This window comes from Diplotaxodon limnothrissa, linkage group LG9 (genome assembly GCF_057381915.1).
Source record: "Diplotaxodon limnothrissa isolate DT_005_m linkage group LG9, D_limnothrissa_male_GT1.1, whole genome shotgun sequence".
NCBI classification, from domain to species: domain Eukaryota; kingdom Metazoa; phylum Chordata; class Actinopteri; order Cichliformes; family Cichlidae; genus Diplotaxodon; species Diplotaxodon limnothrissa.
This window is the reverse complement of record NC_140604.1, coordinates 17,424,468-17,436,130: the sequence shown is the minus strand read 5'-3', so window position 1 is coordinate 17,436,130 and position 11,663 is coordinate 17,424,468. Positions and strand designations below refer to the sequence as shown.

The following is an 11,663-nucleotide window of genomic DNA, read 5'->3' as shown; positions in this document are numbered from 1 at the left end:
GCGAACGCTAATGTTTTTGTCACTTTTTACGGAATCAACCTCAAAGTAAGGTCAGTACTTCCACGCTTTAAACGCTGCACGCTCATACTCTCTCCCGCACTCGATATATGATCCATTGATCTGCACACAGCTGTTGCCACGAACGTCGCACTCGCTCACGTCACTGTCATGAGACACTCTCGCAAAAAATCACAGTTTTAGTAACGCAGTAACGCAGTGTGCTTACGGGAAAGTAACAGTAATCTAATTACCTTTTTTGCAATAGTAATCCCTTGCTTTACTTGTTACTTGAAAAAAGTAATCGGATTACAGTAACACATTACTTGTAACTTGTAACGTGTTACTGCCCATCTCTGGTTTTCACCCACTGGTTTGTGAACTACTATTTTGAAGCTTTTCAATTCAGTTTTATTTATATCCTGCCAGTTCACAGCAAGCCATTTAAGTGGTCTTTATAGAGTCTATGATATTAGAGAGAGAACCCCAACAGAAGCACTTGGTGACAGTGGGGAAGAAGAACTCCTCTTTAACAGGAAGAAACCTGCAGTTAACTGCCAGGATATAAGCTTTATTAAAAAGGAACATCTGAAACCAAATCTTAAAAACAGAGATGGTGTCTCCCAAATGTCTCAGGTTTAGCATTTTGAACCCTGTTTTCAGTTAGAAGGGACCATATTTGGAAAAGATGGTGGGCCACTATCAGTTAGTGATATACAGCTGTGTTAGGATGTCCTTGTTTCATATAATTTACCAAACAAAGCTGGAGCTCAGCTTGGACAATTACCACTCAGCAGGCCAGATAATCTATCCATCCATCTCTTTTCTACCATTAATCCGAGTTTGGGTAGAGGAGGCAGCAGTCTAGGCACCTCTTTCAACGCATCTGGGGGGGGGGGGGGGGGGGGAATCTATGGATCTCTCTAGTGATTCCTTAGTCTGCCCCAGGACCTCCTCCTCGAAGGACATGCATGAATAACATCACCTTGGAGGAGTCAATGCCATGTACCTCAAGCTAGTTTTGGAAGCTGAAGAGTCTGCAAGGATCTTTGCCCCTTGACTGCCACCCAACCACAAGGCACCAAACTCTCAGAGCCCCTGGTGTGGTTGGTGGGCCTATTAGAAGGCAGATCAGTTTAGCTTCTTTAACCAAGGCCTGGCCCTGCCCTGGTGCTGCTGTCCTGGGCAGGCTAAACTAGATCTTTGATTTAAGGTTGCAATCCACCAAGGGGAGATATCCACTTCATTAGATAATAAATTAAGTTAGATCATCCTGGTCTTTTATCAATTTTTAGAATTATTTCTAACATATATTTATTTCATTTTTTCATTGATCTGGATGCAACATTTTCAGTCTGATAAATACTCATCAAATTGACTTCTTAAACTTGGGTGACTGGAGGGTTCCCCAACCTTATAAACAAGATAGATGCATAACAGTGAGCCACAAGATTGCACATCAACTATTGTGAAACCAACTTATTAATCCCAAGGGCTGTTCACAAAGAACTGGAGAAATGACTGCAATCACAGCACTAAAAGATGGCAAATATTGTACTCTTAGGCCCCTTCTTTGGTTCAGAGGTGGCTGTCTGCCTTTTACAAACCAGTGCTCCTTTCCGTCCAGGATGTGCATATCCTCATCATTGAAAGAGTGGCCACACTTGCTTTAAAGCTTATGGCACACAGTTTTTGTGCTGATGTTAATGCCAGAGGATGTTTAGAACAATCACCTATTCACCAAGACCATTTCTGCTGAGGCTTCAGTGAACAATAGATACATCAACTGAAGGGCCTCATGCATCTGTCAGATCTGTGTCAGGTCTTTGCTGCCCTGCCCCGCCACCCGCTTCTTAAGGAGTTTTAGATATTGTTCATCTGCTGAGCTTATTTTTTAACCCCTGACACATCTTTTGTCCTCCAACTGTCTATTTTCCTCCAATCTTTTAAGGTCACACTGGACTGCTAAGTTATAATCAGTGTTGGGGAGTAACGGAATACATGTACCGCCGTTATGTATTTAAAATACAAAATATGAGTAACTGTATTCCGTTACAGTTACCATTTTAAAAGGTGGTATTCAGAATACAGTTACTTTGTTGAAATGAATGGATTACACAGCTGTATTTTCCTGTTTCATAAGGCTATGAACTCTGTCTTTGGTGTCCATGCTGGTGGAAAACAAACCATTAAGAGGCTCTCATGTCACCCCTACTTGCGGCCCACATAATGATGTGAAGAAATATTTTATAAAATGATTCACAAAAATGATTTAATATGAAGACAATAGGCAGAGTGTTACAGGTATAGCCCTAAAGAATGTAGCCTCATGGGCAATGTAGTCCGTGCTGCAGGGAGAATGGACTGTCATATCATTTATGTGTCTGTGAGCGCAAAGGAGGGAGAAAAGGAGTCGAAAAGTACGAGATGTCACCGACCAGAAACGGGAGATGGAAGCATGTAAATGTATATATACATATATATACATATACAAAGTTGACCCCGACAACAAAGTAAAGCTAGTTTTCGGCTACGAGCCCGACACGGAGCCCGACGTATTAGCCGGAGGTCTCTTTACGGTTTTATGCCTTTACGGTTCGGAGCTGCGGAGCTGTTTTATATCATATAGAATCTCATATAGAATAGTTTTCTATGAGACTGATGCAAAAAGTGCTTACCTAATGTCCACCCTACTGTTACTCATTTTATATTAAGATTTAAAAATCTAGTTGCTATTGGTATGGCGAATAACCTTCAGTAAAAGTAATAAATCACACAGCAATAGTGCATTCATGTAGTTGTAAACAGCATGATAATATATTAAGTAATCCAAAGTATTCCGAATACATTACTCTCATTGAGTAACGTAATGGAATACGTTACAAAATACATTTTGGGGCATGTATTCTGTAATCTGTAGTGGAATACATTTTAAAAGTAACCTTCCCAACACTGGTTATAATGGATTTTGGCTAATAGTTCTTCAGGAATGGCCTTGTTGGTGCAGAAATGCTATTTTGTGCCTGTGTTGGCCTTTACACTGAAATGGGAACAAATCATGTGTTTTGTGACAGGCACTTTGTTACTGGCAGGCTAAGGATTACAATCTAAAACTGGTTCTTTTATGGAGACACTGGTTCATCCTTTTACGGTCATGATTCATAGGTTTGCATTAAGTTGCTTAGCAAAACAAACAAAAAAAAAAAAAAGTACAAAAACTGAAATGAGTGAAAAAGTAGCCAATGTCCACAGAAAAACTTTGAAAGACCTTCAGAATTAGTTTAAGCTAACTAATAACCCCAAACAAAAATAAAGTAAGGGCACTGCTTTTTTGGGGGAGGGGGCACAGTACTCCCATCTCACAACTAAAGTGTAAAGAATCACACTTGTGAGAGCTATCAATCTTTCCTTACATGCAACAGAATAAAGTAATGAGTATTTTTGAAAGATCCAAGTCAGTTTTAGTAATTTGACTTAAATTTTAACCCAAAGACTTTATTTAAAACATGGGTAAAACATTGGCGTGGCCGACTTGTATAGCCAGAGCTTAAATATCAAACTACTAATATCCTACATTATTTATGACATTCATATATGTGTAATTTGAACATACTGTTCAGTAAGACTTCCAATGTAAATACCAGTGAAACTGCTTGAGGAATTCAGTGTCACAATTGTTTTAGACCTGATAGTGGGTGCCTAAGTATACCCTTTACATTTCTGACCATGTACAAGTAAACTCGCAGATAAACCAAAGTTAACCTCACTTGTATTATCTGTACAGTTTGGCAACCTTGAAAACACCCACACAGACACACACATATAAAAGAAGGGTCTGAACAAATCACATTTAATGCCCTGGGCTTTATTGTCTTATTTTAGTGAGAGTTTTGTCACATTTTTTTAGTCTTTTCAGCCTCCAGGTGGGACAAGTAAACCTCAAGGATATATCCTGCCATTGGACTGGGCATTCAGATTCTGACAAAGACGAGAAGCACTACTAAGTAATGCTGCCTTTGTGCCTAACTCTTCATAGAAGAGAGAACATAAAATTCCCCAAAGGAAGGCACCCAATACTTGTGGTTTTTGGCCTTGCAGCCGTCTGGAGATTCTTTTTTCAAAGAAAAAAAAGAAAAGAAAAAAGAAATAAACAAAAAAAAAAGAACTTGAAGAAAAGGGAAGAGAGGAGAGAACAGATGCTTTCTCACAACTCTCTGCCCCTTCATTAGCATTTTTTGTTATTAAAAACTGGAATGACGAAACACGTACAGCGATTACTGTCCATTCACCTCCCTTATCACCTATGCATGAACAAGTAACAAACAAACAAAAGAATGAAGTCTTTCAATGAACGAAGGCTTACAATCAAGTTTACCACAAGAGAGAGAAAAAAAATACAAAAATAACTGATTTTCTTTTACATAAAAATGTTTGTGGGATAAAACAAATACAAAAACGGGGGACTCCGCTTGCATGAAAATGAAGGACAACCCCATAAAGAACAAATAAAATATAAAAGCAGCATTGATATTCATCAAAACCATCAAAAAAAGAAAAAATACAATAGTGCTTAAATCAGAAGCGGCAGAAGCTTCTGGGAAGAGACTTCATCCCTGTTTTGTTACTTGTAATTGGGATAATGTTAATGGAAGCCCCCTGAAGAGAGGAGTGCCTCTCCATGAGGGAACCACACCACCTCCTCTTCAACCACCTCCTCCACCCACTTCTCCTGGCCTCCAGGTCTGTCTGTATGTATGTCACCACTGATTTTAACACGATCCACAGAGAGAAGCACGGGGAGCCAAAATAAATCTGTGTGTGTGTTTGTAGGGGGGGTGAGACCTGCTTTGTGTTCACAATATACAAAAATACCCAGGAGTCCGTAGCTACCTAACATTTACTACAGCACAGGAACCAACAAAAGGTACAGTGTACAAATAAAAATCAAAACAAAACAAAAATTAAAAAAACAAAACAAAGAAACTGTAAACACAGCACAATAAATAGATAAAAACAGCAGGCTCCGCACCATGCACATGATGTAATAAAACTCTTCTCTATACAACTCGCACATCTCTCACACTCGCCACAAGTTACTTGGCTCACTTTTTTTTTTCCTTTGACTCCCAAGTGCAAAACATCAAAAATGGACAGTTCTGTATTCAAGTAGTATATATACACTGGGTGGTGGGGAGGATATTACAAATATGAAGTTACTGTACAGATACTAACTTTGCCATATTCATAATTTACAGGTGTCAATATTTTACTTTTAACAGTAACAAAAAAAAACCAAAAGGGAAGAAAGAAAAGGTTTAAAAAGTATGAGAGAGATGAGAATTGCGAGCGGCCGCGGCCACACGTCCCGTCTGCGAGTCCGAGTCCTGCCGTCCCTTTTGCATTCCCGATGCTACGATGCACAGCACCTAAAGAGCGGACTCTTTGCTGCACCGCTACTACGTCACCTCCATGGCCACTGTGTTGTCTGCTATATTGTTCAGTGCTGGCTTTTCTTCATCGTGATTTTCCCTGTGGAGACAAAGAAAAACATTAATCCCTGCTGTTCTTCAAACTTTTCTCCCACACACTTTATGTGCCACTTGTGGCTTGCTGGCAGTTATTTTGGTCATATCTGCCAGGTCCAGCTGACTACTTAAACCAGGGATTGTGTCTCGTAATGCAAAAACTTTAGCGCTTATCTCGAAACAAACATGATATAAAAGTAAATCTGAGACTTCTGCAACACTGACAATCTTACAATAAAGTCTCTTGTGAGTTGTTTTGTACAGTCTGTGTAATATGTGATGACTGAATGAATACATATCAAAATATCTCTTCCTCTATGCATGTTTATGTTTCTTCAATTCAGGTAGGTTTATGTTGTGTCTGGGCAGCTTTGGTTCTGCTGTAAATTAATTAAAGATTGTGACAGTGTGAAGTCAGTCAAAACAACAACAACAAAATGAACAGAACGCAATGCCACAAAGTGTAATGATGCTGAAATCCTTTAACTTTGAAAGGGTGTGTACAGGCAGGACGGAAGGAAGTGATGTGGCAACTACGCCAATAAAACAACAGGGGGGAACAAAATATTTTAAAAAAAATTGTAACTCCGACTCGAGTTTTGAACTGAAGCAACGAATAGTGCTGACTGATATTACAAATGTGACCAACTGTCATCTATGTAGTTATCAGCAGCGAGTTTTACTCAGATTGATCCAATATGCAACCTCTGAGTGCCAAATCTGCCTAATATTTCAAGAAGTCTGTCCAGCTGCCTATCTGATGATATTTAGATCAGCAATTGTCATATTTTGGCTAAAGATTCTCTGGGCTCTGTTACCAGTGTTTCCCCAGTCAGTGCTGGGGAAACGCTGGTATTTTCTTGTGTATTGGAGATGACTGGACACGTGTAAGCCTCATTAGTCAATATGCAGTTAAGGCAAGGGGCCTGTTAATGTCACTTCATGTCCTGAACAAAATTAAATTCCCCTGAATGGAAAGTCAAAACCTCTTTCATGGGGGCTAAAAAGAACTGAGCATGAGCATGTAGGGATAAACCCTTACCCTAACCCAGGAGTTCTCAAGCTTTGAGGCACCAACAGATGGGGGATGACAAAAAAATTGAATGGAGAAAAATTTCTTGGGGAATTAAACATGACATACTACTGCACTGAGGTCTTTTTTTCTTCTTCTTTAAAAAAATAAAAATAAAACTCAGCTTGAGTGAGGAAATAATTTGTTGGGGTGGGGCGTAAAAATGTTTTGCTTCTGAAGGGGTTAGGTCAGGGCAGCATGAGAGTTACTGCCCTGACCTAAACTCTCCTTTTCTTCAAGTGTTAGCACTTAATTAGGCTTTTGAAATTGTGTGAAAAAAGACGTTGAACTAAATGTAATCACAAAACTAAAAATGGTTCTCATAAAGATAGCTGGACGTGGTTGTATTTTGATTGATTTTTTTGGCTTCGGTTTCCTGTTTACACATGACAGCAACCCAAACCCATACATGACTGCCACAATCTCACACAGTGATCATATTCAACAAGTGTATCTTTCTTTATGGAGGCATGTGGGACATTTGTCCAATGGTTCTTATAGGACACAGCGTAAGTACAGTACATATAACAGAACTTAGCAATTTCATGCTTACTCAGCATTATCCCAGTTCCCTTAAGCTTAACAATAAAGATTAGTAAAAAACAAACTTATATTTACCTGCCACACATTAGAAATGCTGAGCAAAGCCTCACCTGGAGCTCATGTCCATGGATGTTGCTCCAGATACTTTGGGGATCTGCAAGTTGGTGGTGGTGGACAGCTTTAAGGCAGAGGATGGCACATTGCCAAGGGTCCGGGGGATATGGCGTGCAGCCAGGCTGGCGGCCGACGACACGCCCAGACAGATGTTGTTCCCGAGGAGGACCTGAGTGGTGGCAGGGGTGGCACTGGCAGCGCTGCACCCCAGGAGCCCCAGTGCCGCTGCTGCATGAGCGCCGGGGTTGGAGTTGAGGGAGGTGGGGACGGCATTTGCGGGCGAAGGGGTGGCCGAGTTGGAGGAAGGTTGGAGGAAAGTGGGGGCTGCGGTGGTGGTAGTGTGCGTCGTCTGGTTGGTCTGGTGATGGGCTGCGGTTGTGCTGGATAGGTGCAAACCTTTGAAAACACCTGGTGGATGAAGAAAAGGTCTCATGAATGCAAATGATAACAGCTAATGTAGTCAGGCAGCCACACAAACCTGGAGCTATAAAGTTCCCTGTGCAATGACAAAATACCATTTTGGATCAGAGGTGCACCTGCACAATCTAATGCAACCCTAACCAACAGTGCTGCAATAACTTCCATCTCTCTGAAGCTTATGTTAAGTTTGTTGACACTGTCAGAGGTGCTGATGCAACACTATGGTAATTGTGAGGCTGTTGGCAGCGTTATTTTTTGTTGTTGTCGTTTGCTTTTTTTTGGGCTTGTTTTTTCTCCCCAGCCTCTGAGGTGACATGAATGCACAATCTAAACCAAGTATTTCCAAAAATTGAGCCCTAAAGACATTGCTTTAAATTGGTCTCTCCAACTATTATGTATCCTGGAAATTGTCCCTAAGATCTTTGGCTCATGCTCCTTTTAACATAAAGATATATGCACATAGCGACTACATATTTGCGTCACTCACCTGCACCTGGGAGGATCCCATTGACTCCACTCGTGACTACCGGTACTGGGTCCTCTTTGGACTTACAAGCCAGCAGCTGATCCGTGGTGACGAGGGCTGAAGCAGCAAACTGGGCGCTGGCCTGGTCTAATGTCTTGGATATGAGCGCCTGGAAACCAGAGGCATGTAGAAAAAAGAAAATGTGGGTCTGTGCCAAATGCTTGACTCCTGTGTTAAAATGTATGAAACTGCTGAAACAACTGAGCTCAGCACTTTTGCGGCCAAATCAGCTAAGGGCATTAACCCTTGGTAGTACCTACGGCCATTTATCATCCACAGCGTTTTTTAATATTAGGCCATTTTCACTGTGTTGAATAGAATATAGCCAAACCTCCCAACCCTTTTTTTCTTTAGAATTGCCGTCTCCGTTTATTCGATTAACTTAAGGTGGCTAAGCTAAAAACCGACATCCACATGAGTACCAAAAGCCATAAATCGCCCCATTGAAACCCATTATAAACGCTATTTTTCACTAAAACAATTTAGCGTAAGCATAGCGGCCATGGCCGTTTCTCCTACACGGGGGTGTAGAGATGCCTTAGAGTTGTAATTTTTTTTTTTGGCCACCGGGTGGCTCCCTTGCTTCACATTTGACGCTTGCTCGAAATCAGCGAGCCGCCGTAAAACACTACCCGGAAATCAGGATTCGATCGCGGCTTGGAAAACAGGATTCCCCCGCCGATCGTCTGGAGCGATGTCTCCGTCCCAGGGTCACTCAAGCGGGAAATTTTTTTTTTGACTCAACCGGAAATGACGTATTTGTTGTCACGTGGTATCGACGTGTGTGCTGGTGAAAGGCGTCCGACGAAACATGACCGGAGCAATCGTCTGCACGTTACCCGGGAGGAGGCATGGATCCCGGCTTAGACAACGACGACGGACCGCCTGGAGGACATAATTCGCTTCGGAAAAGAAAATTGTAAGTTGATCGAAATTAATTTTGGTGCTGATCTTTAGTCCATCTAAAGGCCTAATTATAATAACAAACGAATATTACTTCAAATGTTTTTATTTCTAAATATTTAGTTTTTTGTAAAAACGGGGCGCTCATGTAATACAACTGGGATTTAAAGGGTTAAAACAACGAAAATATAATTAAAACTTCATATGTATATTTCAAGGAGAAGTAGGTCTACAATATTGGCTAATTTAAAGTGGAAAAATATTGATGTATAATCTTTTTATAGCACTTTATGGCGTGGTCGATTTATGGCTCTAGGTCTTCATAAGGGGTACTTTTTTTTAGGTACTACCAAGGGTTAATGCTGCTCGTGGGAATGAGGATGTGTCCAACTTCCTAAGGATGAGGGAAGTGACCTTCAGCTGTAAATCAGTGGGAGAAGTCTGGCTCATTTAGTTTGACTACTTGGCCAGAAAAGCACATTTTAAATGTGCCACTTGGTTGCAGAGAATGACACAAGTGTTGAGAATCATCCCAGCAATTCTGGACAGAATATTACACTTCTGTGGTAATACCACCTCCTCCTAATCCCGTTGCCTTCTTAATACTGGACAGCTACCCGAGTCTACTACAATAAAAAGGTACAGAAAGGGTACACACTGACCTGTGTGTTGGTAGTTGTAGGAACAATGTTGGCTTGTTGCTGCTGCTGTTCGCTCTGCTCCAGCTGCTGTTTCTGCATGAGGGCCAGCTGCTCCTGGTGCTGCTGGTACTGCTCAGCCGTGAACACTGTGTGAGAGAAAAGGCAAGGGTGAAAAACAGGATGGGGGAAATGCGCTTTTTCGCTTCAACATTCCTTGGATTGGCTTCTACACAGCAGTAAAGACTGCAGGACTGTTAAGGGTGTGTGTTTATGCTCCAGCTGTCAGCAAGCAGATTATGGTTGTTAAATCAATTCCCAGATAAAAATTGATCCTGAAAATGCTTACTATTGGATTATTTACTCATTTGTGACAGTATTGATACCAACAGTGCTGTCTTTGCCTCCTCCAGCTTACACACAACTTCAGCTAACACTGCTGCCGACAGGCAGGCACACAGTCCCCCTTCACTAGCAACTGCAGTAGTTCACCTTTACAATGCTAAACAACACAAGAGGTCACTACTCCTGTTTCAACTCCTTTTAATGAACACTTATCCATAATATTAACCCTGGCTGGTGCATACATACAAGGTAGCCACTTTTAGCAGCTACCCAACAGTAACACACCCAGCTTCTGGGAGTCACAAGCTAGTGTACTCCTGGTGCCTGTTAAAGGCTCAGATAATTGGCAGAGCTGCGACAGGAAGCTCATCTGGCATAAAAATCAGTGACAAATTAAACATGTGGATTAATGTGCTCTGTCAGCCTTTGTGGAAATAATTTGTTATGATAGCAGCAAGCAGATAAAGCAAATTTAAAACAGCTAACTATAGGTGCTATGCAGCAAGAGCCATCAGTTTGTCCATTTGTAAAGTTAATAGATGGTTAATTTAGCAGCATACCATAGTTTTATTTAAAGACTGTGGTTTCTCTTAAAGTCCCAGATTAAAGCTGTGAAATTTCTAGCATCAGTCAGAAAAAGGGGCCGCCAATAACGGTCCTTTATCAAGCCACTTCATCAACATGCTTAAAGATGAAGAAAGCTAATCTTTTCAGCGGCTTCCAACGACCAACACGTTGTTTTACATAGAAATGAAGGTGCTGAAGTAAGAACAAGCTGAAACAACACATTTCTAAGCAGATGTTGGGTTTAGCGTAATTTTTTAATCTGGCTGATTTCTTTGGCTGCTGATAGCCTGCAGGCATGTCAAAAGAGGGAAATAGTGTTTGGTTTACTACATTAAAAAAAAAAAAAAATCTTTAGATACTTCATATAACATTATTAATAAAGTAACTAAAACATGATTCCATATTGTTACAATTCAAGCTACTCCCGCCTTTTTAGCAGACAAAAGAAAAACGTAGGCGGCCAGTAAACCCGATCTGCTGGTCGAATTCATCTGCTCAATGAATTTAAAATAAATTACATATACATGCAGCATTTATTTATTTCAAAATCATTCAAGAATGATTGTTAATACAAGCAGTTACAGACACAACTTGGCTTTCTGCAGATGTATATAAAATGTAGTTCCTTTGGGGGGCTTTTAGAGAGAACGATCCAAAGGTTTGGTTGGTGTAGGCGTCTTGCCACAGGGTACAGAAAAATGTATAATAAGCTAGAAAGACCAGTTTGAAGGCCTCTCAAACACAGTCACACAGTGGTTTATGCTCAGGGGGCATGACTGTACATTTCAAACCTGTATATGCACAGTGATATAAGGTTCATGCTAGCAGGGCTTGTGGCCACTTCGTGAGCTTGCACATGTTGGAGAGCTCAACAGTGTACGACACTGCACTGTGACCAAGAAGGTGTCAAGCTAGGACAAGAATAACAATAGCAAACAGGGACATATTTCATGTTTTCATACATAGTTTGTTTTACACTGTATTGTAAACAGTAGAGCAGGGCGATATGGCCA

The 11,663-nt window shown here is 41.0% G+C and overlaps 1 protein-coding gene across 4 annotated transcripts in view; it reads right to left on the bottom strand.

Annotated features, from left to right (window-relative positions):
* Positions 1-3,839: 3,839 nt before the first annotated feature.
* Positions 3,840-11,663, bottom strand: part of LOC146625393 (enhancer of polycomb homolog 1-like) — a 42,523-nt gene continuing 34,699 nt past the window's right edge. For 3 of the 4 annotated variants that reach the window (XM_085362792.1, XM_085362790.1, XM_085362788.1), the window contains exons 11-14: positions 9,763-9,887; positions 8,159-8,306; positions 7,248-7,659; positions 3,840-5,526 (exon numbers count right to left, since the gene is read on the bottom strand). In XM_085362792.1, coding sequence (XP_085218918.1) covers positions 5,454-5,526; positions 7,248-7,659; positions 8,159-8,306; positions 9,763-9,887 — 758 coding nt within the window. In that variant the 3' untranslated portion in view covers positions 3,840-5,453. Of the gene's footprint in view, positions 5,527-7,212; positions 7,660-8,158; positions 8,307-9,762; positions 9,888-11,663 lie in introns of all 4 variants that reach the window. The other variant, XM_085362789.1, reaches the window with a different exon arrangement.